Below are 22,172 nucleotides of genomic sequence, written 5' to 3'. Positions count from 1 at the left end.
AAGGAAGGGGAGGGGAGGACCGACTGGGAAGAGCAAACTTTCCCTCCATTAAAGAATGGGGCAGTGGTGGGTGCTCAGCACCAAGAGCCTCAAGCTTCTGACTCCCAGCAGGGCTCTCCTGTCCCAAGACCTCTTTCATCTGGTGGTGTTCCCAGAAGGAACAGTGGGGGAGGGGCTGAGAGGGGCTACACCTAGACCCCAGGGAATGAACAGCAGGGCAGTCACCAGGATGGCCCTGGGGTCCGGAGCAGGGCCCAGCCCTGCAGTGGAGATCAGGGTTCTTCCCTGCAGGTGCCATCGGGCTGCTGTGGCTCTGCCCCACCTGGCACGCTGGCTGCCAAGCTGCAGCGGGAGGGTGAGGCCTGCCTTGGTCTTGTGGCCCTTGCTGGGGAGGCTTGATCTTGGTTGTGAGGTGTTTTGTGGATCTTTCTAAAACCTGCTTTGGCTTCAGTTTGAGTCCAGAGCAACTTTGTCCATTTGCACTCAAATCTTCTCAAAAGAGCAAATAATATTTTCCATAAAAATACCTGCTGCTCTCCCAAGGTGACCTAAATGGCCAGCAGTGTGGGCGGTGCACTCCTGGGCAGCAATGGAAGAGAGGGGCCAGCTGTTCTTGGCCACGTGTGACCCAAAATGGCTGCAGTGCTGAGGGCTCCTGGCCGGGAGAGCCAAGCAGGGAACCCCACCCTGCAGGGCTCTGTGCATCCAGGGATGAAGGAAAGGCCCTCCTTTTCCAGGGGGGTTGCATGCAAGCCAACTAACACAGAGAGAACCTGCATGTCTGGAAGTAGGTGTCTTCAGCCAGAAGGTGCTTTGTCCAAGGTGGGAATGAAGCTTTCGTTTGGGTCCCTGGAGAGTTGGGTCCCTGGGTCCAGGGGCTAGGGGGTTTCACACTGGAGACTTGTGGACACCCCAGAGACCCCGTGGTGTGGTGGTCTTTCCCAGGCCAGGGGGCCTTAAGGGCCTTGGGGCCAGGTCTGCAGCGAGGGAGCAGGTGTGGAAGCCGGCTCCGGTCTGCAGAGAGCCCACCAGTGCCCCCAGCACAGAGAAGTCCTGGCAGGCAGGGTGGCTGCAGTGCAAGCACAGTGCCTCTAATAGAGACAGTGCCCAGTGCGGGAAGAGGACAGTGGGCACTCCTGAGGCAGGGGCCTTGGTGCTGGTGAAGGAAGCGGGCTCAGTAGAGGGCGGAACAGCAGGACCTCTTGGTCTGGAATGAAGGTTCCTGAGGAGACCCCCAGAGCACCATACACACCATCCCACACCATACTCCAAATGTCCGAGGCCCGTTGGCCGCTCTGCTCCCTCGAACTGTCATTCTCCAGTGAGATCGCACCCAGCCCAGCATCTGGCACCCCCGCCCCACCCGCCTCCTGCCGCACCTCCCATCTTGGGAGAGATCCTGTCATCTGGGAAACTGCCCAGCAACGCGAATTCAAGGCTCGCAGAGGGCCTGGCGGATTTGTGGGTCAGGTACCCCACCTGGACAGCCGTACAGGCCTGGGGCTTGCCTATGGCTAGCCCTCCCGCAGAAGGCACGCTGACGGGTTTCGCGCCCCGGCCCCCTGGAGGCAGCAGAGCCAAGTAGGCCCGCGAGGCCCCGCCCCCTTCACGGCCCCGCCTCCGACCTCGCCCCAGTCTCCGCCCCGCACGAACTGCCGGGAGGACCTCAGCGCGGCCCCGCCCAGGGGTCGGCCCCGCCCTCCCGCCTATTAGTCCTGCCTCCTGGCCCCGCCCCAGCCCCCGCGGCTCTGGGACTGGGGATCACGCACGACGCATGCACTAGATGGGCCCCCTGGCGTTGCCGTGGCTACGGGAGACGCTCTCCGCGAGGGCGCGCTGCGCTTCCGGGGTGGGGCGCGGCTACAGGAAGTGCGTGGCCGCCCGGGGCCATGGCGGCGCTTGCCGTCGTCTTTCTGCTCTTTTGGGCGGCATCCTGGCCGTCTGCCTCGGCCTCCGGCGAAGAGTTCTGGCCTGGCCAGTCGGCAGCCGACATCCTGTCGGGGGCGGCGTCCCGCAGACGGTAAACGCGCGTCCGCGCCATCGGTGGGGCCGGGACCGGGACCCGGAGCACCGGGCCGGGAGGCGGGGCTCGGAGAGGGGGAGCGGAGCGGCGGGGCCTCGGTCTGCCCTACACCCTTGGCGCCCTGGCCTGGGGGCGCGAGCCAGGGTCGCCTGGCGACCGCGGCCTCCCGGAGCCCCTTGGAAGGACAGGCTTGGGGCCACGTTAGGGGGCAGGGCGGAGGACCCAGTTACTTGATACGGAGTGTTCCCTGGCGTTCGAGGAGCCCCAGAATCAGACGTTCGAATGGGGTGGCTCTTAAGAAAGCCCAGCCTTGTTTATCTGCAGGAGAATTTCCGCCCTATACAGATGCTGGTTGTTGCGTAGATAAGTTTCAGGAGTGAAAAAGAAGCGTCAGTGCCCTACAGCTGTTACTGAGGGAGGGCCTCACCCAAAACAGACTGCTGAATGCAGGGTGTACAGACGGTAGACTGGCAGTTTGGGGGAATTGGAGGCCCAGGCCAGGCATTCCAGCATGGTCTCTCTCGCAGACGGAGGTGCAGAGAAGGGAGGGTGAGACCATAGCAGAGGCAGGAGTCCTCCCTGCGCCTTGTGTAGGGGAGTCTCGTGGACAAGGCTGCAGTTCTCAGTGGGAGCTCAGGGACCCCCGAGGTGCCAGGTCATTTTCCTAGAAATACTGGGATGCTGTCTGCCTTTTGCACACACTCAAGAATTGATGCTTTTGAACTGTGGTGTTGGAGAAGACTCTTGAGAGTCCCTGGGACTGCAAGGAGATCCAACCAGTCCATCCTAAAGGAGATCAGTCCTGGGTGTTCATTTGAAGGAATGATGCTAAAGCTGAAACTCCAGGACTTTGGCCACCTCATGAGAAGAGTCGACTCATTGGAAAAGACTCTGATGCTGGGAGGGATTGGGGGCAGGAGGAAAAGGGGACGACAGAGGATGAGATGGCTGGATGCATCACTGACTCAATGGACATGAGTTTGGGTAAACTTCAGGAGTTGGTGATAGACAGGGAGGCCTGGCGTGCTGTGATTCATGGGGTCACAAAGAGTTGGACATGACTGAGCGACTGAATTGAACTGATGAGTTTACTGTAGGGGTTTCCAGAGACCACCTGGCCTTTGGTATCATAACACAGGCATGGAGAAGCAGGGAGGAGAGTACAGGTGTTACCTGACTGAAGAGAGACTTGCAGAAATTAAAAACACTGACCCTCTTCTCACTCATGACTTTTGTCTTGAATATACTGGAAATTCATAAATAAGTTATTGCTTTTTTCCCTAATATAGGAATTATTCATAGGTTTAACCCACATAAATAGCAGCCTTTTGGAGTCCTCAATAATTGTTGAGAATGTGCAGGGGTCTGTAGACCAAGAAGATTGAGAACCGCTACGGGATGAGGGCTCAGATTCTAGCCATTGAGATCCTGCTGGTTTTAGCTGTTGAGTTATTGCTGATGGTTTAACAGATGCTGAGATGCTTTCTGTGCCTACTTGAGGGCTCTTTAAATAACTGGTCTCATAGAAATGGGTGGGCCGCTGCCTCCACTTTACAGTCCAGAAACTACTGATGGTGCCTGGTGTCGGGGCCAGGCTGTGAATGTGGGCTCTTGGGTTTTCCGTGTAGAGCCCTGGCCCTGAGGCGCTGTTGTCCTGCCCACCCTGCCAGGTACCTTCTGTACGATGTCAATCCCCCCGAGGGCTTCAACCTCCGCAGAGATGTCTACATCCGCATTGCCTCCCTCCTGAAGACTCTGCTGAAGACGGAGGAGTGGGTGCTGGTGCTGCCCCCCTGGGGCCGCCTCTACCACTGGCAGAGCCCTGACATTCACCAGGTCCGGATTCCCTGGTCCGACTTCTTTGACCTTCCGAGTCTCAACAGAAACATCCCCGTCATCGAGTACGAGCAGTTCATCGCAGGTGAGGCGGGTGGTGGTCCTTTAACTGGGGCCAGGCGGTCATTGGTTCTGGTGTGAACATCCGGCCAGACCAGAGACCTTGGCCGGTGGGGCCGTCTCCCTTCAGGCCTTTGTGTAGGGGCCCTGCTTCCTGCTTCTGTTTTCCCCACTACCAGTGATCTTGGTGTTTTCATAGTGTTTTAGGGAAATGGATCTGAAGCATCTGAGCTATGTGTCCCCTCGCCTCTGAAAACCCAGGCCACCTTGGTGAAGTGGAGCTGTGATGGGGAGGCCGCTGCCCAGAGGCCGGCCTCGTCCCAGCTGGACCGCAGGCCTCCCTTTCTGGGCAGGCCAGGCCACTCTCACCTGAAGGAAAGCTCGGTGCATGAGTGGTGCTGGCCGTGTGCTGGCAGAGACATGTAACGCCATGTCCTGCCTTGTTCGGTCCGGCTCAGGGTTCCTGTTTTAATGTTTTTAAGAGAGAAGAGCTGACGATTTCTTAGAATAAAGGTGTTGGAGCACACTGCTCCGTTGTTTAGGAAACATGGGCTTAAATAGGGTCACCTCTGCCCCGTGTCCCTGGAGCCGCCTGGAAGAGCAGGTCACGGCTCCTGAGCGGTGGTTGTGGGACTTCTGCCTTGTGAGGGCCTGGGGCCCTGAGAGTTGCTGGTCCCGCCAAGGACAGGCCCGCATGTCCTCACCAGGTTCTGTTCTTGCTACGCTGCAGGCCCTGTCCCCTGAGGACGTTTTCCGCTTCAAGGTTAGCACTGCGGGTGCCGCAGGCCTGGAGCCTTGAAGTGGCTGCTGCTGGGAAGGCAGACCCAAGGCTGGAAGTCGGCCTCCCTACCCGGGAGGGGATGGGGTGTCCAGTCTGACCCAGCTCCTCCCAGGGGGGCAGGCTTGGTCTTGCTCTGCACGGGGCTTGGCCCCCAGGGAACTGGCGCCTGACTTGCTGGTGGGGTGCGGCCTCGACCACAAGCTGGGCTGCAATGGCAGACGGATGTGGTTCCTGCTGCTCTGCCAGCCTCATCCCTTGGGCTGGGCAGCAGGGTGAGCACTGAGCCCATGGGTGACAGCCCGCTCAGGTTTCTGCCTGCAGAGGGAACAGGCGTGGGCCACCCCAGAAGACCCTCAAGGCCTTGTGCCGTGGGTGTATCAGCGTCTCAGTTCCGGTGTCACCACCCCTGCCTTGTAGTAGGAGCCCCTGAGCTTCGGGTGTTAGCGCCCAAGCCAAATGAATGTGGATGGCCCTGGGTTTCACTCACTGTGGCACTCTTATCCCCAGGCGCTGTCGTTCTGCCTGTGAACACCTCTTCACTGAGCACCGGGTGGTGGCCGGGAGGCTCTAGGTGCGAGGGGAGCGGTGGGTGAGAGGGACATTGACTCCTGCTCTCCTGGGCCCCCCTGTTGGAGAGTGGGGGCCAAGCTTAAGTCAGTGGTGGGGACACGCAGCTCTGGGGCAGGCACCGGAGCCACAGGATGAGAACGCTGGACAGGGTGTGGGGTCTGGGTGGTGGTCGTGGCCTGGGAAGCCATCTTTTTTTGGGAGCTGCAGTTTGAATGGCCTCACAGGGGTCAAGAGAGAGCCCTGGAGGAGACAGCTGGTCAGGGGTCTGGGGAAGGCGTGTGCCCTGGGCTCCAGGCACCACAGGGAGGGAGCCAGAGCAGGAAGAACCCAAGAGAGGAGAGGGCAGAGGACCAGCCCTCCCCCCAGGGAAGCGGGGTATGGCCAGAGAGAGAAGAGGGCCCAGGGCCGGCCCAGGTGCTGTCAGAGGTCAGGGCAGCGTGGGGCCCAGAGGAGCTTTGGGGCTGGACGTCCCCACCCTGGCAGCCCTCCTGCCCCGTCAGACCCCCATGTGCCGAGGTCCTTGTTCCATCGTCTCTCTTGTTACAAGCTCTCTCCAGTCCTGTTTGGGAAGACAGTGTTGTTCTGTACAAGGTGATTCTCTGAGTCCCCATAACCTGGGCTCTGGTCCCCCTTCTCGTCTGTCCTGTCTCCTCCAGAGTCTGGCGGGCCCTTCATCGACCAGGTCTACGTCCTGCAAGGCTACGCAGAAGGCTGGAAGGAGGGGGCCTGGGAGGAGAAGATTGACAGCCGGCCCTGCATCGAGCCGCCGCTGTACTCTCAGGACAAGCACGAGTATTACAGGTACCGCTGGGAGGGCCACGGGCACGGCCCACGTCCAGGGTGGCTCTCGTTGCCGCATCTGGGGACTCAGGCTGTTCAGAAGTATCCGTTTCCACTTCTAATGCGTTTGAACCTGGTCGTGGAGATGTCATAACCCCAGGCTGCATTGCTGTCAGAAGAGCTGCCTGGGGCAGTGCTGTCCCTCTGTTCCTCCCTCTGCAGCCTCCACAGCCCCCTTCCCCAGCAGAGGGCCAGAGTGGTGTGGCTCTAAGACCTGGAGGGAGTAGGAGCTCTTGAGAGCAGCGTTGGTTTGAGGATAGTTAGGCCAAAACGGGCCCTGACACATAAAGCATTATTTCTGCCAGGTTCCTGTGGGGCCGCCCTGTTTTCCCCTTATTGAACCATCCAGGTTCCTGAAAAGAGCATTAGTGGCCTCATCAGATGAGATGAAATTTGTGGTTTCTTAAAAAATTTCCACACTATCACTACCAAGTTTTCACATAGGAGCCAGCCGAGTTTCTCCAGGTCAGGCTGTGCACCTGGACTTGACTCCCTGCCTGTGGACGAGCACACCACACTGACGGGGTGCCATGGGTCTTATTTTCCAGAGGATGGTTTTGGGGTTACGAAGAGACGAGGGGTTTAAACGTTTCCTGTCTGTCTGTCCAGGGATCGGCCTCCATCATCGCGCCTGTGCTATTGAGAAACACGTCTGCACGGTGAGTGTCTGCGTGGTTGCCGGGTGATGGCTGGTACATGTGTGTGCGAGTGCTTGTGTGTGCCTGTGTGCCATGCTGCTGGCACGGCTCATGGCAGGGGGGAGGGGCACTCCTTGGAGGGTTAGCCTCCCCCACCCGCAGGGGACCTGGCGGGCAGGATCCAGGAAGCACCCCCTGGCATCACCCCTGGGAGCACTTCTGGGTGGGGCGGCCATGCCTGCTGTCCTCTGGGTGCTGCTTGGAGCAGCTGTGCTCTGAGCTCACCTTGGTGTGTGTGGTGGGGGGTTGTCTCTGGTCCCACCACTGGTGGGTGGTGCAGTCAGATTCACACCCAGATCCTGCCCCAGGGTCCTGTCTGAGCTGGCAGGGAGAGTTCGAGTCGGGTGCAGGCGGGGGCGGGGGGCTGGAGGAGAGGATGGGGATGAGGGCCGTGGAGTTGTGAGGCTGAAGCAGGGTCAGGGCCAGGACAGGAGCGGGACGAGTGACCGCTGAGGAACCGGAGGCTGGGGCGGCCTGCAGCTGGTCTTGGAGGCTCACGGTGGAGGAGGAGCTCTTCCCCTTGACGGGGCGGGGGGTCACTCCTGAATCAGGCCTTCACGAAGCTGGGCTCTGAGAGGTCAGAAAAACAGCTTGACCCTGGGCACAGCGCCCTGGCGGCTGCTCCTGGCCCCTCGTGTAGGAAGTCTGTCTGCGCGCCTGGGCTCTCTTTGAAGCAGAAAATCAGGCACACGTACACCTCCCCACCCGCACACACATTACCCGCCTCCCCCTCCACACACACACCCTGGGCAGCACCAGAGGGTCAGCAGGAAGGGGCACGGGGTCTCGGGCGAGTCCCAGGGTCTGGTGTGTGAGGGAAGCTCCTCTGGAGGTGCATGCTTGGTTCCAGCACGCCCTGGGAGTTCCCTCCAGGTGTGAGTTGTAGGAGACGTGGGGACCCGGAAAAGCCGGCCCTCCCGTTAGCCACCATCAGTGTTCTGAGCCCGCAGCAGGCGCTGAGCCCCTTCCCTGCTCTCTGGGGCCTGGAAAGTCTGCCTGTCCCAGCACTGCCCCATGTGCCAGACACCAGGCCAATCCTTCCTGGGCCTTTGTAAACAAAACGCAGGTGGGCCCACGTGCTCTGCTCGGTGGGTCCGATCTCCACGAAGAGGGGAAGACCCACAAGGTTGCCAGAGGTTTGGGACCCTGCAAGTCCTAAAACTTTGCATTTCTAAAGAAAGCAGGTCTGGCTGAAGTTTTGGGCTGTGGGGCAGGGTGGTTTTTTTTTTTTTTTGGTCCCATTTGCAGGTAAAGGGATCTGAGCCCAGGGGAGTCTGGTGCCCAGGGACCCTTCCCTTCTGTTTAAGAGACACTGGTGGGAGGGAGCAGGGTTAGGCTTAGGTTGCTGAGACGTGAGGCCAGACAAGGTGGGGGCACCCCTACCACACGGATAACTCAATATGTGAAAAGCACTCACCAAAGAGAGGATGGATACGTTCGGTTACACTGAAGTTTAATAAGGCTTGGAGACAAACCACAGAGAGGGATACTTGTAGCCTGTCCTGTTGGACCCAGATGCAGACAGAGCTCCTGAAGGCTGGTGAGTGCAGGGCAGGCAGCCTTGGAGCAGATTCAGCAAAAGACACAATTATGTACATTGTCGGGGGTATCAGGTACACCCTGTTTGTGGTCAGGGGGATATACTGTCCTTAGACCGAGGAGAGACGCTGCCCCACAGTGCCCTTGGGAGAAAGGGCCACAGGTGCAGAAGGAGGTGGGAGACCCCTGGGGGTGCAGGGGACATCAGGTGGAGGTGAGCAGGCTTGTGACCCTAAGTGCCTGCAGGGGCATCCCATGCGTGTTCCGGAATATTCCTGTGAGCCCCAGACTAGGGAGCTCTTATACCCCTCAGCAGTCAATCATTGGAAAAGCTAGGTTGTGCAAATTCAGAATTGAAGCACAACTGAGCCATGAAAATCAAAAAGCACTGCTGCCTCCAGCAAAGATGATCACAAGGAGCAAACAGCAAGTGAGAAAGCAGAAGAGAAGTCCAGCCATCCCAGGGCAGGGAGTTAGAGAGGCACGGCTGCCCGCCCGTGGGGGTCCTGGGGCCAGGGCAGGGCTGCAGCACGCTCTCCAGGCCCCTAGAGCTGCTTCACAACCCCGCTTGGCTGTTGGCGGGGTGGGAGACCCACGTCTGCAGGCTCTGCTGTGTTTTGTCGTAAAACGGAGTCTTCAGAAACAGTCTCTGTTCTCACAGGGACCCCAGGCCACCACTGGGTCCATCCCCTCCCATCTTTCCAGAACTCTTCTTCTCCCACCCAGCGCTCATGTCCGTCTCCCTGTTAAGTACACGTGTACTCACACCACAGGCGTGTTCTCTGCAGAGTGTCCTGTTTGTCTCTTTCCCACTTGGTGGTACCCCTTGGGAGTCTCTGTGAGGTGAGACCCATGAGGTCACTGCAGAGGTTGCCACATTCCTCTGCAGCTGTCCTTGCACCGAGGAAGAGGGTTCATGGAACCTGCCTGAGTTGGTGGCCTTTGACTGGTCCCAGGTTTTGCCATCACAAACAGGAACCGTGTTTGCACAGTCATGGGGGAGTGAGGACACAGGCTTTTGCCTGAAACAGAAGCTGGGTCTTGTTTTCCGAATGGTGGCCGCCGAGCCGTGGTCCCCGCACAGCCCTGGGCGGGGCACTTTGGGCTCCGGAGCTGATGAGTGACGGTGGACCTCTGCTGTGTTCATTTGTGTTTCTTTGATTTCAGAGTAAAACCATGTTGAAAAGCTCTTTTGAAATGATTTTCTGTGAAGCATCTATTTAAATCTTTTGCCAATTTGTCTCTATAGACAAGTTTTAAACTTATATATTCAAAGTTGTTATCCTGTTTATTCTTTAAAGGTTTCTATGTGTGTGTATGTGTTTTAAATAATCTTTTAGTTCAGTTCATTCGCTCAGTTGTGTCCAACTCTTTGCTATCCCGGACTGCAGCACACCAGGCTTCCCTGTCCATCACCAACTCCTAGAGCTTACTCAAACTCATGTCCATCAAGTCAGTGATGCCATCCAACCGTCTCATCCTCTGTTGTCCGCTTCTCCTCCCACCTTCAATTTTTCCCAGCATCAGGGTCTTTTCCAGTGAGTAAGCTCTTTGCTTCAGGTGGCCAAAGTATTGGAGTTTCAGCATCAGCATCAGGCCTTCCAATGAATATTCAGGACTGATTTCCTTTAGGATGGACTGCTTGGATCTCTGCAGTCCATAGGACTTTCAAGAGTCTTCTCCAACACCACAGTTCAAAAGCATCAATTCTTTGACACTCAGCTTTCTTCATAGTCCAACTCTTACATCCATACATGACTGCTGGAAAAACCATAGCTTTGATTAGATGGACCTTTGTCAGCAAAGTGATTCTCTGCTTTTTAATATGCTGTCTAGGTTGGTCATAGCTTTTCTTCCAAGGAGCAAGCATCTTTTAATTTCATGGCTGCAGTCACCATCTGCAGTGATTTTGGAGCCCAAAAGAAGTCTCTGACTGTTTCTGTTGTTTCCCTGTCTATTTGCCATGAAATGATGGGACCAGATGCCATGATCTTAGTTTTCTGAATGTTGAGTCTCAAGCCAACTTTTTCACTCTCTTTCACTTTCATCAAGAGGCTCTTTAGTTCTTGGCTTTCTGCCATAAGGGCAGTGCCATCTGCATATCTGAGGTGATTGATATTTCTCCCGGCAATCTTGATTCCATCTTGTGCTTTCTCCAGCCCAGCGTTTCTCATGACGTACTCTGCATAGAAGTTAAATAAGCAGGGTGACAGTATACAGCCTTGACCTACTCCTTTGCCGATTTGGAACCAGTCTGTTGTTCCATGTCCAGTTCTAACTTGTTTCTTGACCTGTATACAGATTTCTCAGGAGGCAGGTAAAGTGGTCTGGTATTCCCATCTCTTGAAGAATTTTAAGGCTTTAGTATGGTCAATAAACCAGAAGATGTTTTAATAATCTTTACCATTTCATTATTCTTAAAAATTCTTTCTTATTCTACTTTTTATAGTTTCAGTTTCCACAATTAACTCTGAGCCCCTGAGGATCTTTTTTGGCTTAAAAATGGAGCCTCTGATCACCCCACCTGTGTCCCCCACCCAGGCATCTGGGAGCCGTCCTCTCCAGGGTTGTCCTGCCCAGGGGGCCAGCCTGGAGTGGATGTGGCCTGCTCTGGAGGGTCCTCTCTGACTCTTCAAGTTGCTTGATGAGCTCAGGTGGGCAGCCTCTTCTGCCCCGCACTTTGAAGGATCGAGTTGACGCTCCCTGAAGAAGGGGCCTGCCTTTTGGCCGAAGGACACACGTGACAAGGCTTCTCTTTTGTTAAGATGATCCTTAGAAGCAGGGGTAAACACTCACTCACTCCTTTGGGCTAGCTGTGGTGGTTTGGCTTTGCCCTTTACACAGGAGTGCGAGTTAAGCCACAGCTGTTCTAACATTGAACCAGCTTTGCATTCCTGGTATGAACTCCATTTGTCCTTTGTGTTTTTCTTTTAGTATGTTGCTGGGTTCTCTTGGCTAGTTTTATTCATTTTGTGTATTTGTGTGATTTTTTGCATTGATAGTCACAAGGGAGCTGGCTGCTGTACAAGTTCAGTGGCTAGGGCAGTAGAGAGTCTGCGAACGTTTAGAGCCACTGAGAAGCCCTCTGCAGACGGCCGCCTTTGAGAGGGTCGTCAGAGACTTGCCCTCATGCACCCAGCTGACCCTACAGGGTTTGGACCTGCTCAGGTTTTGTCCTGGACTGTTCCCTGGCCCAGGGCCCTCCCATATGACGGTACTCAGTGGAGCACATGGGCATAAAGACCTTCTTTTTCTGTTGTTTGAAAATAGGTCTGTGATGTTGGACCGAGCTGAGAACCTCCTCCACGACCACTACGGCGGGAAGGAGTATTGGGACGTGAGTGTTGCCTTGAGCATCTGTGTGAACGTGTGTAGTTTGGGAAGTACATGCCCTTTACCCTGCCCCAACACGCATGCACACACACAGAGCAGCTCCTGTGTCCGCCTGCTGACTAACACAATGAGGCCCAGAGCATCTGAGGGTGGGCCCACCAGCAAGTGCTCCCCGCCTGCCCACGGAGGTGCTCCTGGGAGAGGGCTGGGGTGTCCTGGGCCCTCCTCCTGAGCCGGCTGTCCCTGCTGCTGGTGCTGGGAGCCTGGACTAGAGCTCTGGCCCCATGTGCTCAGCCATGGGAGGTGGGCGGTGTCTGCCCGAGTCCTTGACAGTGGGACTGGGCTCTGCTTTGACGGGGAAGTGCTGGCTCTGGTGGACGGATGGTGATGGAGGTGGGCCAAGGCCTTCCGTCCTTCTGGGGTGGGGACGCCTAGTCATCAGGTGTCTGGTTTGGAAAAGAGGTGCAGTCCCACCCATGGAGGCCCAGTGCAAAAGCATCAGACGTTCCCTGAGAAGAGCCCCCGGCTACAAGGTGGAGACCCAGGTGACGTAGGCACGCCTGACCTGTCCATGGCCTGGCCTGTCCGGGGCTCTGCCAGGAGCATCGGGATGGGTGGGCGGGCTGCAGGGGCAGCTCCCACCTTCCCACGGGTACCAGAACTGACTCAAAATAGAAGTGGGGGTTGGGCTGGGCAGAGGCGCCCAGGTGAGAGCCCTGCTCCTTGGACTCGGACACCTCCTGAACGGGCAGTTTCAGAGTCACAGAAGGGCCGCATCACTTGGACATGGATTCTGTGCCTCTCAGCAGCACTGGGCCCCCACCAGCCCTGCAGGGTGGTGACCCCTCAGCACTTTCCCGACCCTGCCAGTCACATTCAAGGGCCCCAGGCCACGGGGACTCTTCGGAGTAGAGAGAGCTGCAGCATCGGCCTGCACAGCCCGTCGGAGCTTCCCAGGCCGATGTAGTCACGCCCCCTGGATGCTCCTGACTGTCCGAATGGTGGGCTCCACCTTGAATCCACTGCTTGAGGCCCTAGCTCGCTTGTTGCCCTTGGGTTGGACTCCTGATGGATGAGGGGGTTCTGGGGACGAGAGGGAATGCCAGGCGAGGAGGGTTGGTGACGGGCTCATGGCCTGTCTTCCTGCAGACCCGGCGCAGCATGGTGTTCGCCAGGCACCTGCGGGCGGTGGGGGACGAGTTCAGGAGCAGGTACCTCAACTCCACGGACGTGGCTGATGGAATCCCCTTTGAGGAGGACTGGACCCGGATGAAGGTACCCGCCCTGCCCCGTAATCCTGGGGGGCAGGGTGCATTTCTCTCTTGAGATGCCTCACAACTAAGCCCTTAAAAGTTAGGAACGGTCTGAAGGGGGCATGCTTGCCCATCACAGGGCTCCTGGCCCTACACCCCAGTTACCCGAGCTGCTGCTCTTCAGCAGGGAGCCCCTTCCTAGCGTAAACCTGAGGACGTTGGTAATTAGTCCAGGCCCAGACCCCATCAGGCCCTGAATCCTGCCTGCCTGTCACCAGCTCAGCCAGTTTGGTCCCCCTTCGCCAGGTCAAGCTGGGCTCCTCGCTGGGGGGCCCATACCTGGGCGTCCACCTGAGGAGGAAAGACTTCATCTGGGGGCACAGGGAGGACGTGCCCAGCCTGGACGGGGCCGTGCGGAAGATCCGCAGCCTCATGAAGGCCCACCAGCTGGACAAGGTGTTCGTGGCCACAGATGCCGTCAGGAAGGGTATTCGGCTCCTGTCCATCTGTTCCTCCCTGGGTTAATAGTGGGGTTGTGTTTCTGTCCTCGTCCCTCACCCTTTGGTCCTGCTTGTGGGCACGTGTGCGCGAGTCCCTCTTGGCCAGTGTGAGTTGTGGGCATGTGTATATGCGTGTGCTAGTCCCCTGCAGTCTGTGAGTCGTGGGCACGTGTGCATGCCTGTGCGAGATCCCTCTAGGCTGTGCGAGCCCCCCGTGGTGCCCCCTCACCGGCCCCCTCGCACCCACAGAGCTGGAGGAGTTGCGGAGGCTGCTGCCTGAGATGGTGCGTTTCGAACCCACGTGGGAGGAGCTGGAGCTCTACAAGGACGGGGGCGTGGCCATCGTGGACCAGTGGATCTGTGCGCATGCCCGGTGAGCGCCCCCTCACCTACGGCCCATGGTGCCGGCTGGGTCCTCACGTGCAGACAGGGGCCGGTCTGCTTGCCCACCCCTGAGTCCTGAACCCAGGCCCTTGCTGGCTGCAGGGAACCCCGGCCAAGGAGTGAAGGCCCGGCAGGCGTCTGGGTAGGTGGTGGATGGGGAATTGCGCTGCAGCCCTGGTGACAACCTATTCTCGGCAGGTTTTTTATTGGCACATCAGTCTCCACGTTCTCCTTTCGAATTCACGAGGAGAGGGAGATCCTGGGCTTGGACCCCAAGACAACATACAACCGGTTCTGTGGGGATGAGGAGAAGGCCTGTGAGCAGCCCACTCACTGGAGGATTGCGTACTGAGCCCACGCGGCAGCCTGAGGGCACATGTCCGCTCCTGTACCTTAGGCTGGGGACCCCGCAGAGCGGCGCTCTGTGCTGACTCGGCCCGGTTGTCTCTCTCTGAGCCGGCACCTCTGCATCCCCAGGACTTGGGTTGCTTTCAGTTGGGATCCATCCGGAAGCACGCGTCTACAGCCAGCGAGGCCCCCGGTGATGCCGCAGAGGTTTCGGCTTGTCCCTACTGACCTTGGTCTGCGGGGTTTCCAGCAGTGTTGGCAGGCCTGGTACCTGGGCTGCTCCAGCCCTGGGCCAGTGGACACGGTGCTGACCCTGCCTGTGCCCCAGAGCAGTGCCCCTTCTCCCCACAGAACCCCATGCCAGCTGGATGGCAGACGGACCCCACCTCACTGGGGCTGGGCTGAGGCTTGTGGAGGCTGTGATCCCCACCCTTCACCTCCGCCTGAGAGCTCCAGAATGTTCCTCAGGAGGGCCAGGTGCTCTCTGTGCTCATACTGGGGTGAGCGGTGGGGGGAAGCCCTTCCGGGGTTGTCTGCAGGGTCCACCCAAGCGGAGTGGTCTGACGGCCACAGCAACACGCTGGGCAACCGGATGCTCGTCCTTGAAGCCTCTGTGTCCCCATCCCCCTGCCTTGATGGCAAAGGGAGCAGCCGAGAGGAGCAGGGTCAGTCCAGCCTCAGACCGGGCGCCCAGCTTCGCCAGCACCTGGGGTGACCGCTGATGTAGGTGTGGGGAGCCATGCAGAGTTTGGGGGTGGGATACAGCCCTGACCTTCTGCGTCTCCTTCAGGGTCCTAGGTGTCACTCGGCCATGCAGGGTGAAATGACAAGATATTTATTCTTTCTCCGTTTGTACATCAAATGTTAATAAAATACATTTTCTAAAAGTGGTGCTGCTTCTGCCCGAGTACTCTTCTGGCCAAGAGCTGGACCAAGCATTTGAACTTGGCCGTCACCTTCCTCTTTCAGGAAGGCAAGCTGCATCGGTGTGTGTGTGGGTGTGAGCGTGATGGAGGCACCGCCCACCCCGCCAGCCCTTCTGTCCTTTACTCATGGCCCCTAGATGTGTTGGTAAAGAGTCTATGGTTCCAGACGTTTTGAGAACTGCTGTCTAGGTGCCAAGTGGTGGGAGCCCTGAGGCCATCAGCAAAGCCTCCCACGGTGGAGATGGCTTGGGCTGCTGTGCGGGGACAGAAGGACCCTGCTTCATGGGCCAGGCCAGGCTGGGTCCCCCGGGACACATATCCCAGAGGTGTCTGGTCAGAGGGTGGGAGGAGCAGGTGGCAGAAGACCCACGCCCGCTGGGACTGGCGCCCTCTCTCCTGGGGGTTATTGTTCAGTCCCTCAGTTGTGTCCGACTCTGCAGCCCCACGGACTGCAGCACCCCAGGCTTCCCTGTTTCACTATCTCCTGAAGTTTGCTCAAACTCATGTCCATTGAGTTGATGCTATCCAACCATCTCATCTTCTGTCACCCTCTTCTGCCCTCAATATTTCCCAGCATCAGGGTGTTTTCCAATGAGTCAACTCTTCATAACAAGTGGCCCAAGTATTGGAGCTTCAACTTCAGAATCAGTCCTTCCAGTGAATATTCAGGGTTGATTTCCTTTAGTACTTACTGGTTTAATCACCTTGCTGTCCAAGGGGCTCTCGAAAGCCTTCTCCAACACCATAGTTGAAAAGCACCAATTCTTTGGCACTCAGCCTTCTTTATGGTCCAAATCACATCTGTACATGACTACTGGGAAAACCATAGCTTTGATTATACAGACCTTTGTCTGCAAAGTAACATCTCTGATTTTTAACACGTGGTCTAGGTTTATCATAGCTTTTCTTCCAAGGAGTGAGCATCTTTTAATTTCATGGCTGCAGTCACCGTCCACGGTGATTTTGGAGCTCAGGAAAATAAAATCTGTCACTCTGCATTGTTTCCCCATTTGTTTGCCAGGAAGTGATGGGACCAGATGCCATGATCTTTGTTTTGGCACTCAGAGGCTGTAACTCACCTGGTAAGGAGGGGCCTCACCAAGCCCCTCCCATCTCTTCTCCAGACCCCCAGATCTGCTCCAGCTGATGACTGCTGACACACTGATCCCCTCAGCGTTGACCTTCTGGAATGCAGACGTTTGAACTTTCAGGGCTTCGTCTCCTTGTCCAGCTGCCCCACCCCTGCCCCACCCCGTCCTCAAAGGCAGGCACAGTTCAACCTCAACCAAGTGGAGAGGCTGGCCTGAGATGAATGTTCATGTCCCTCCTGCCTCCTGGTTATCTCTGTGATTAAGTCAGCCCTTGTTCAGGGAGGCGACACAGCCAATTAACTCTCAGGACACTGTCACCAGCATTCAGAGAAACCCAGACAATCGTGGTTTCTTCCAACCAAGAGAGGGAGGTGAGAGTGGAAAATTCAAAGACATCACTTACAGTGAAGATTGACTGCCAGAGATCCTTCTGTCTTGGCTCATATACCTGATTCTGGCCGTGGACCCTGGGGTCAAGGCTGATGATGTCTAGATATGGATCTGGGGAGAGTGGGAGCCCCCTCTGTGGGGACAGGGAACTCCCATCCAGGCATCCCACCCTGGGTGACCAACTTGGGTGAAAGAACCAGGGCCTGGGCTCCTCCCAGAGGGAAGAGACTTCTGCGGCAGGAGAGCGCCTTCTGGCCGAGAGGATGTCCCGGGGGTGGGCATCTAGGCCTGGGCCCCCTCTAGATGGGAAGATGGGATTCTCTTCCTGAAGCCAAGCATTAATCAAGAGAACAGAAACCCTGCCAAACTCTGCCCTCCAAAGAGCATATCTGCCTCCTGAGGCCACCAACAAGGAGGCCAAGCTGAGGGAAGGGAACATATGAACCAGTGGAAATCAGACGCCTCCTGGATTGGGGCGGGTGACAGGACTTCTGCTGCCCTGACTTCAGGGCAAACTACCAGCAGACATCTCTCACCTGCAGGTGTCCAGGAAGGCACAGGAAAGGTACAGGGAGCCAAACACACCTGAGCTGCCACCAGGCACCCCAAGCTGCCCCCAGGTACCCTGAGCCCTCGCCTGGACAAACCTGAGCCCCCCACCCCAGGCACCCCTAAGCCCTTGCCTGGGCACAACTCAGCCCCCAGCCCAAGGCACCCCTGAGCTCTTGCCCCAGGCTGCCAGACCAGTGTAGGAGAGTTAGGAGCCCCTGGATCCTCAGATGACAGTATCTCTGGGGGCCTCGTGGGGGTTGGTTCTCCAGAGCCTCCACACCCCACCTCCCCCCGTGTCTGCCCAGGGCACCAGCCGCCGTGTGACTCCCCACTGCCCCATCGCGGCCACCCTGGTATGGCTAGCCCAGGCCTCAGACTGCCAGTAGTTGGCTGCAGTCATGCCCCCAGGCTTGAGCTCCAGAGAGGGCTCAGGAGAAAGGCTGTGGGGCTGCCTTCCACCCACTCTCCTGCTGGCCTGCAGGGCTGGGCCTGGGGGCCTGGCCACAGGAAGGCTGCAGGCTAGCGGTCGCTGTCCGGCTCTGCCGTGTGTGAGCTCCCTCCAGGGTCAGCCGGGCCCTGAGCCCTTCCGTCATAGGGTAGGATAAGAGCTCCTTGCCCACGGTCACCATGACGCTGCTGGAGACCCCAGCTGCTCACCTGCCTCTTCTCCTGACCCATGAAGAAGCCCATGTTGGGTCCTCTCTGGGTCACCCCATTGCCCACCAGCCCATGGCTCCTGCCCAGATGGCCCAGTGGACGTGGAAGCTAGGGCCCGACTCTTGGAGACTGGGCAAGGAACCAGGGTGCCCATCAAGAGTGTGCCCTGGTTTCCGAAACACTTCCCAGACAGGTCCTTGCCAGGTCCCCCTGGCCCCTCCTCTTGGCCAGGGCCCCCCGCCACGCCCTGCCCTGCCCCTGAGAGTTCCCTCTGCCCTGGCTGAACTCTGTGCATGTCCAGGGCGGGGGGTGTCCCTTGTGAACACTCGACCCTGGCCCGCTCCACGGCACCCTCACAGTGGAGCCCTCGCCCCTGACTGCAAGCCTGGTCGATCCCAGTCAGGGGCTCTGAGCTCACGGGCTGCCTCCTCCCTGGCTGAGAACGTGGGGCATTGTCACGGGTCCCCTCTCCTGCCCAGGGCTCCCCCAAATCCACACCCCAAAGCCCTGCACCCAAACTCTCTTCCCTCCTACCTGCAGGCCCCCAGCTTCGAGGCAGCCAGAGCCCACCTGGAATGGGCAGCAGCAGCCTGAGGCCACCCCCCTCCCCCGGTTTTCCTTGGCTCTCGGGACAGCTGGCCTGGCCCGCACCACCCTGAGACCCTCAGCCCGTCTCCCTGCCTCTCACCCCTGCCAGGCCCTGCCACCCTGCCCTCCCTTCACTCTTTGCCCAGATTCCCTCTGCGGTCCACTCCTGTGCTCATGTTGTCCCTTCTCCTGAGCTGCCCAAACCCTCCTCACAAGCAGATGGGAGACAAACGAACTGAACTGACTTAGATGCTCCTCCTGGTCTTGACCTCCTGTCCCCCTGGGCTCACGCTGGGCCCTGGTTCTCCTCTGGGCTGGCTCCATATGCTGGCACCTATGCTGCCTTCCTTGGGCCCCAGCCAGCCTTCAGGACCCCTCCCGGGAGACAAGAGCACCATCGCCCAGTGCCTGTGGCCACACTTGCCACCAACAAACCATCGTGCTTTGCTCCCAGCCATCCAGCCCTGGACCCTCACAGGCTTGTTGAGGGGTCACACAGCAGAGCCCCCTACTGCAGGGAGGAAGGACTTTGGGGCCTGAGAGTGGAGGCAGCTCACCAGTGAGCCCCAGCAGGGCCCAGGAGCTGCCGCGTCCAGGCTGCCCCCACGGCCTGGTCAGTCCTGGGGCTCTGGGCAGGGATGTCCACGCTGCTGTAGATGCTGACACAGGGCCCCTGTGGGCATCACAGGGGACCAGCCACATACTTCTGGGTTCATTCCCTAGGGGCCAGAGTGGGCCTGGCTCCCTCCTCTTCATCCAGCTCTGGCCCTGGGGCTGCCCTGCTGACCAGCATGACTGGGATCCACGCCCGGAGCTGGGTGACTGTCCTCCCTGAAAACAGGGATAAAGTTCAGATTTGACCTGGAGATAAGCCACGTTCTCACAGTTGGGGAGATGTCCAGCCACCCTGCAGGCCTTGTGGTATTGAACGCAGGGTCTCCTGCCCTGAAGACCAGAACGTTCTTGGTGCCCTTCCCCCAAAGTGGCCAGCGGGGAGCCCCCAGGAGTACCCTGCTGCCCTCACGGCCACACCGACAGATTCCGCAACTGCCTGGTGCCCTCCAGCTGGTTCCAGCACCCCCATCCTCAGCAGGGAAGGGCGGGGGGAAGGGTGTGTGGGGTGGGGGTGGTGGGCTGGGGAAGCTCTCCACCAAAGGGGATGATGAGGGCCACCTGGAGCCGGGTGCTGAGGGGGTGCCCTTCCTCCCCTCTGACCCACAGGGTGCCCGGGGAGGGAGGGCCGGCTGGAGCCCAGTGCTCCCCAGAAGTCAACTGAGCTGGTCCGCAGATTTAATAACCCGGTTCCTGAGGCCCAGGGGAGGTAACAGGACGCAGATCCCTTTCTGCTGGGCTCCAGAGCCATCTGTCCCAGGACCGTCCATCACTCCTGGATGACATTAGCTGGCTAATGGAGGTTAGACACCACAAGAAATGGCCTGTGACAAATTAAATCTCTTGATTCTATTAAAAGACCTTTTCAGGACAAACCAGGGAGGATCTGTGTCTCTGGGGCCTCTCTCTTCATGGCTGGGCTGTGTGCACAGCGGGCAAGTCGGGTGTGTGTGTGGAGGGGGGCGGGACACAGTGCCGTTGACTGTGTCCTGGGATAAGCATGACACAAGCCCCCCTGCAGGCCCCCATCTCCCCCTGCTCCACCCCCTTCCACACCACCCCACCCCCGCACACCCTGGCCTGTCTCTGGAGGACCTGCTGGCAAAGCTAGTCTGCAGGGCAGGTGCCTGTTGGCTGGTGGACTGGACGCTGGGGTCTGGGGCTCAGCTCCTTGCGCTGCCCCCTGCCTCAGCTTCCCAGGGATGGCGAGGATGGGTAGCAGGTGCCAAGTGACCACAGTGACAGCAACTTGAGGAGACATGGGGGAGGCGGCAGTTTGGGGAACGAATGACGTTTTGCTGCCTGGACATGCAGGGGTGGCGAGGCCGGTCCTGCAAGTGGTTAGGAGAGACCCGGCCCAAGAAGAGGAAGTGGACGCGGAAGGATTGGCTGCCTCTTCCAGGAGCAGGCATGGTGCTGAGCACCAGCGGCTGACAGGGAAGGGGCTCTGTGGACCCTCGGTGACTCTGAGTGGGGCTCCCGGCCACACAGGGAGCAGGGCGAGGAGGGGGCTCCCGGCAGAGGTCTTCTGCTCCCTGAAGATGCCCGGTGAGCAGCTCGGTCACCCCTTTCGGATACAAGGCTGAGCCCGGGAGCGTGGAAGGGGAGCCGCCAAAGCCCAGAGAGCGGAGTACGGGCGCAGCACAGGCCGCGTGCAAGGAGGTGTCACCAGAGGATTCCCGGATGCTGGCTCTCAGACTCAGAGGCTTAGGAATCCCAGCAGGTTAAGTCAAGAGATGCACACGCAGAGAATGACGTGAAACTGCAGAGGAACTGAGACGGAGCAGGTCCCCAAGTCCCTAGAGGCAGGGGACTGATAACCCATGAACAGCAGAGAGACCAACTGCCGACATCGTAATAGGGCTCAGGGCAGAGGTAGGCTCAGGGCAGAGGTGGACTCAGGCCTGGGATGAAGATCTGTGTTACCAGCAAAACTCTTTCAAGGATCAGAACAAAACATAACTTCAGTTCAGTTCAGTCACTCAGTCGTGTATGACTCTTTGTGACCCCATGGACCGTAGCCTGTCAGGCACCTCTGTCCATGGAATTCTCCAGGCCAGAATACTGGAGTGGGTTGCCATGCCCTACTCCAGGGGATCTTCCCAACCCAGGGGGTGAACCCAGGTTTCCTGCATCGTAGGCAGATTCTCTACCACTGAGCCACCAGGGAAGTCCCATAGAAAGGTATTCGTTCAGTTCAGTCACTCAGTTGTGTCCGACTCTTTGCGACCCCATGAATCACAGCACACCAGGCCTCCCTGTCTATCACCAACTCCTGGCCAAACTCATGTCCATCGAGTCAGTGATGCCATCCAGCCATCTCATCCCCTGTCGTCCCCTTCTCCTCCTGCCCCCAGTCCCTCCCAGCATCAAGGTCTTTTCCAATGAGTCAACTCTTCGCATGAGGTGGCTAAACTTTAGAGTCTCAGCTTCAGCATCAATCCTTCCAGTGAACACCCAGGACTGATCTCCTTTAGGATGGACTGGTTGGATCTCCTCGCAGTCCAAGGGACTCTCAAGAGTCTTCTCCAACACCACAGTTCAAAAGCATCGATTCTTCGGTGCTCAGCTTTCTTCACAGTCCAACTCTCACATCCGTACATGACCACAGGATAAACCATAGCCTTGACTAGACGGACCTTAGTCGGCAAAGTAATGTCTCTGCTCTCTAATATGCTATCTAGGTTGGTCATAACTTTCCTTCCAAAAAGTATGCGCCTTTTAATTTCATGGCTGCAATCACCATCTGCAGTGCTTTTGGAGCTCCCAAAAATAAAGTCTGACACTGTTTCTACTGTTTCCCCATCTATTTTCTATGAAGTGATGGGACCGGATGCCATGATCTTCGTTTTCTGAATGTTGAGCTTTAAGCCAATTTTTTCACTCTCCTCTTTCACTTTTATCAAGAGGCCCTTTAGTTCCTCTTCACTTTCTGCCGTAAGGGTGGTGTCATCTGCATATCTGAGGTTATTGATATTTCTCCTGACAATCTTGATTCCAGCTTGTTTCTTCCAGCCCAGCGTTTCTCATGATGTATTCTGCATAGAAGTTAAATAAGCAGGGTGACAATATACAGCCTTGATGCACTCCTTTTCCTATTTGGAACCAATCTGTTGTTCCATGTCCAGTTCTAACTGTTGCTTCCTGACCTGCATACAGATTTCTCAAGAGGCAGGTCAGGTGGTCTGGTA

General features: G+C 57.8%; 1 protein-coding gene across 2 annotated transcripts; it reads left to right on the top strand.

Annotated features, from left to right (window-relative positions):
- Positions 1-1,869: 1,869 nt before the first annotated feature.
- On the top strand, positions 1,870-15,049 carry POFUT2 (protein O-fucosyltransferase 2). 2 transcript variants are annotated; one of them, XM_052638871.1, is made up of 9 exons: positions 1,870-2,020; positions 3,694-3,944; positions 5,927-6,071; positions 6,659-6,769; positions 11,618-11,684; positions 12,830-12,955; positions 13,240-13,420; positions 13,683-13,806; positions 14,016-15,049. In XM_052638871.1, exons 1-9 carry the CDS (start codon positions 1,890-1,892, stop codon positions 14,167-14,169), a joined length of 1,290 nt encoding a protein of 429 aa, XP_052494831.1. In that variant the 5' UTR covers positions 1,870-1,889; the 3' UTR covers positions 14,170-15,049. The 2 variants fall into 2 exon arrangements, with proteins under 2 accessions (XP_052494831.1, XP_052494840.1); XM_052638880.1 differs by lacking the exon at positions 13,240-13,420.
- Positions 15,050-22,172: the final 7,123 nt, after the last annotated feature.

The sequence above is a fragment of the Budorcas taxicolor genome, chromosome 1, assembly GCF_023091745.1.
Source record: "Budorcas taxicolor isolate Tak-1 chromosome 1, Takin1.1, whole genome shotgun sequence".
NCBI lineage: Eukaryota > Metazoa > Chordata > Mammalia > Artiodactyla > Bovidae > Budorcas > Budorcas taxicolor.
Note: the sequence above shows the minus strand (reverse complement) of the source record. Positions and strands in the feature narration are given on the sequence as shown.

Excerpts from the sequence above, each read along its gene's own strand:
- POFUT2 (XM_052638871.1), top strand. The coding sequence starts at position 1,890 with ATGGCGGCGCTTGCCGTCGTCTTTCTGCTCTTTTGGGCGGCATCCTGG. Across the intron at positions 6,072-6,658 it reads GACAAGCACGAGTATTACAG|AGGATGGTTTTGGGGTTACG; the intron begins GTACCGCTGGGA and ends CTTATTTTCCAG. Across the intron at positions 12,956-13,239 it reads AGGACTGGACCCGGATGAAG|GTCAAGCTGGGCTCCTCGCT; the intron begins GTACCCGCCCTG and ends CCCCTTCGCCAG.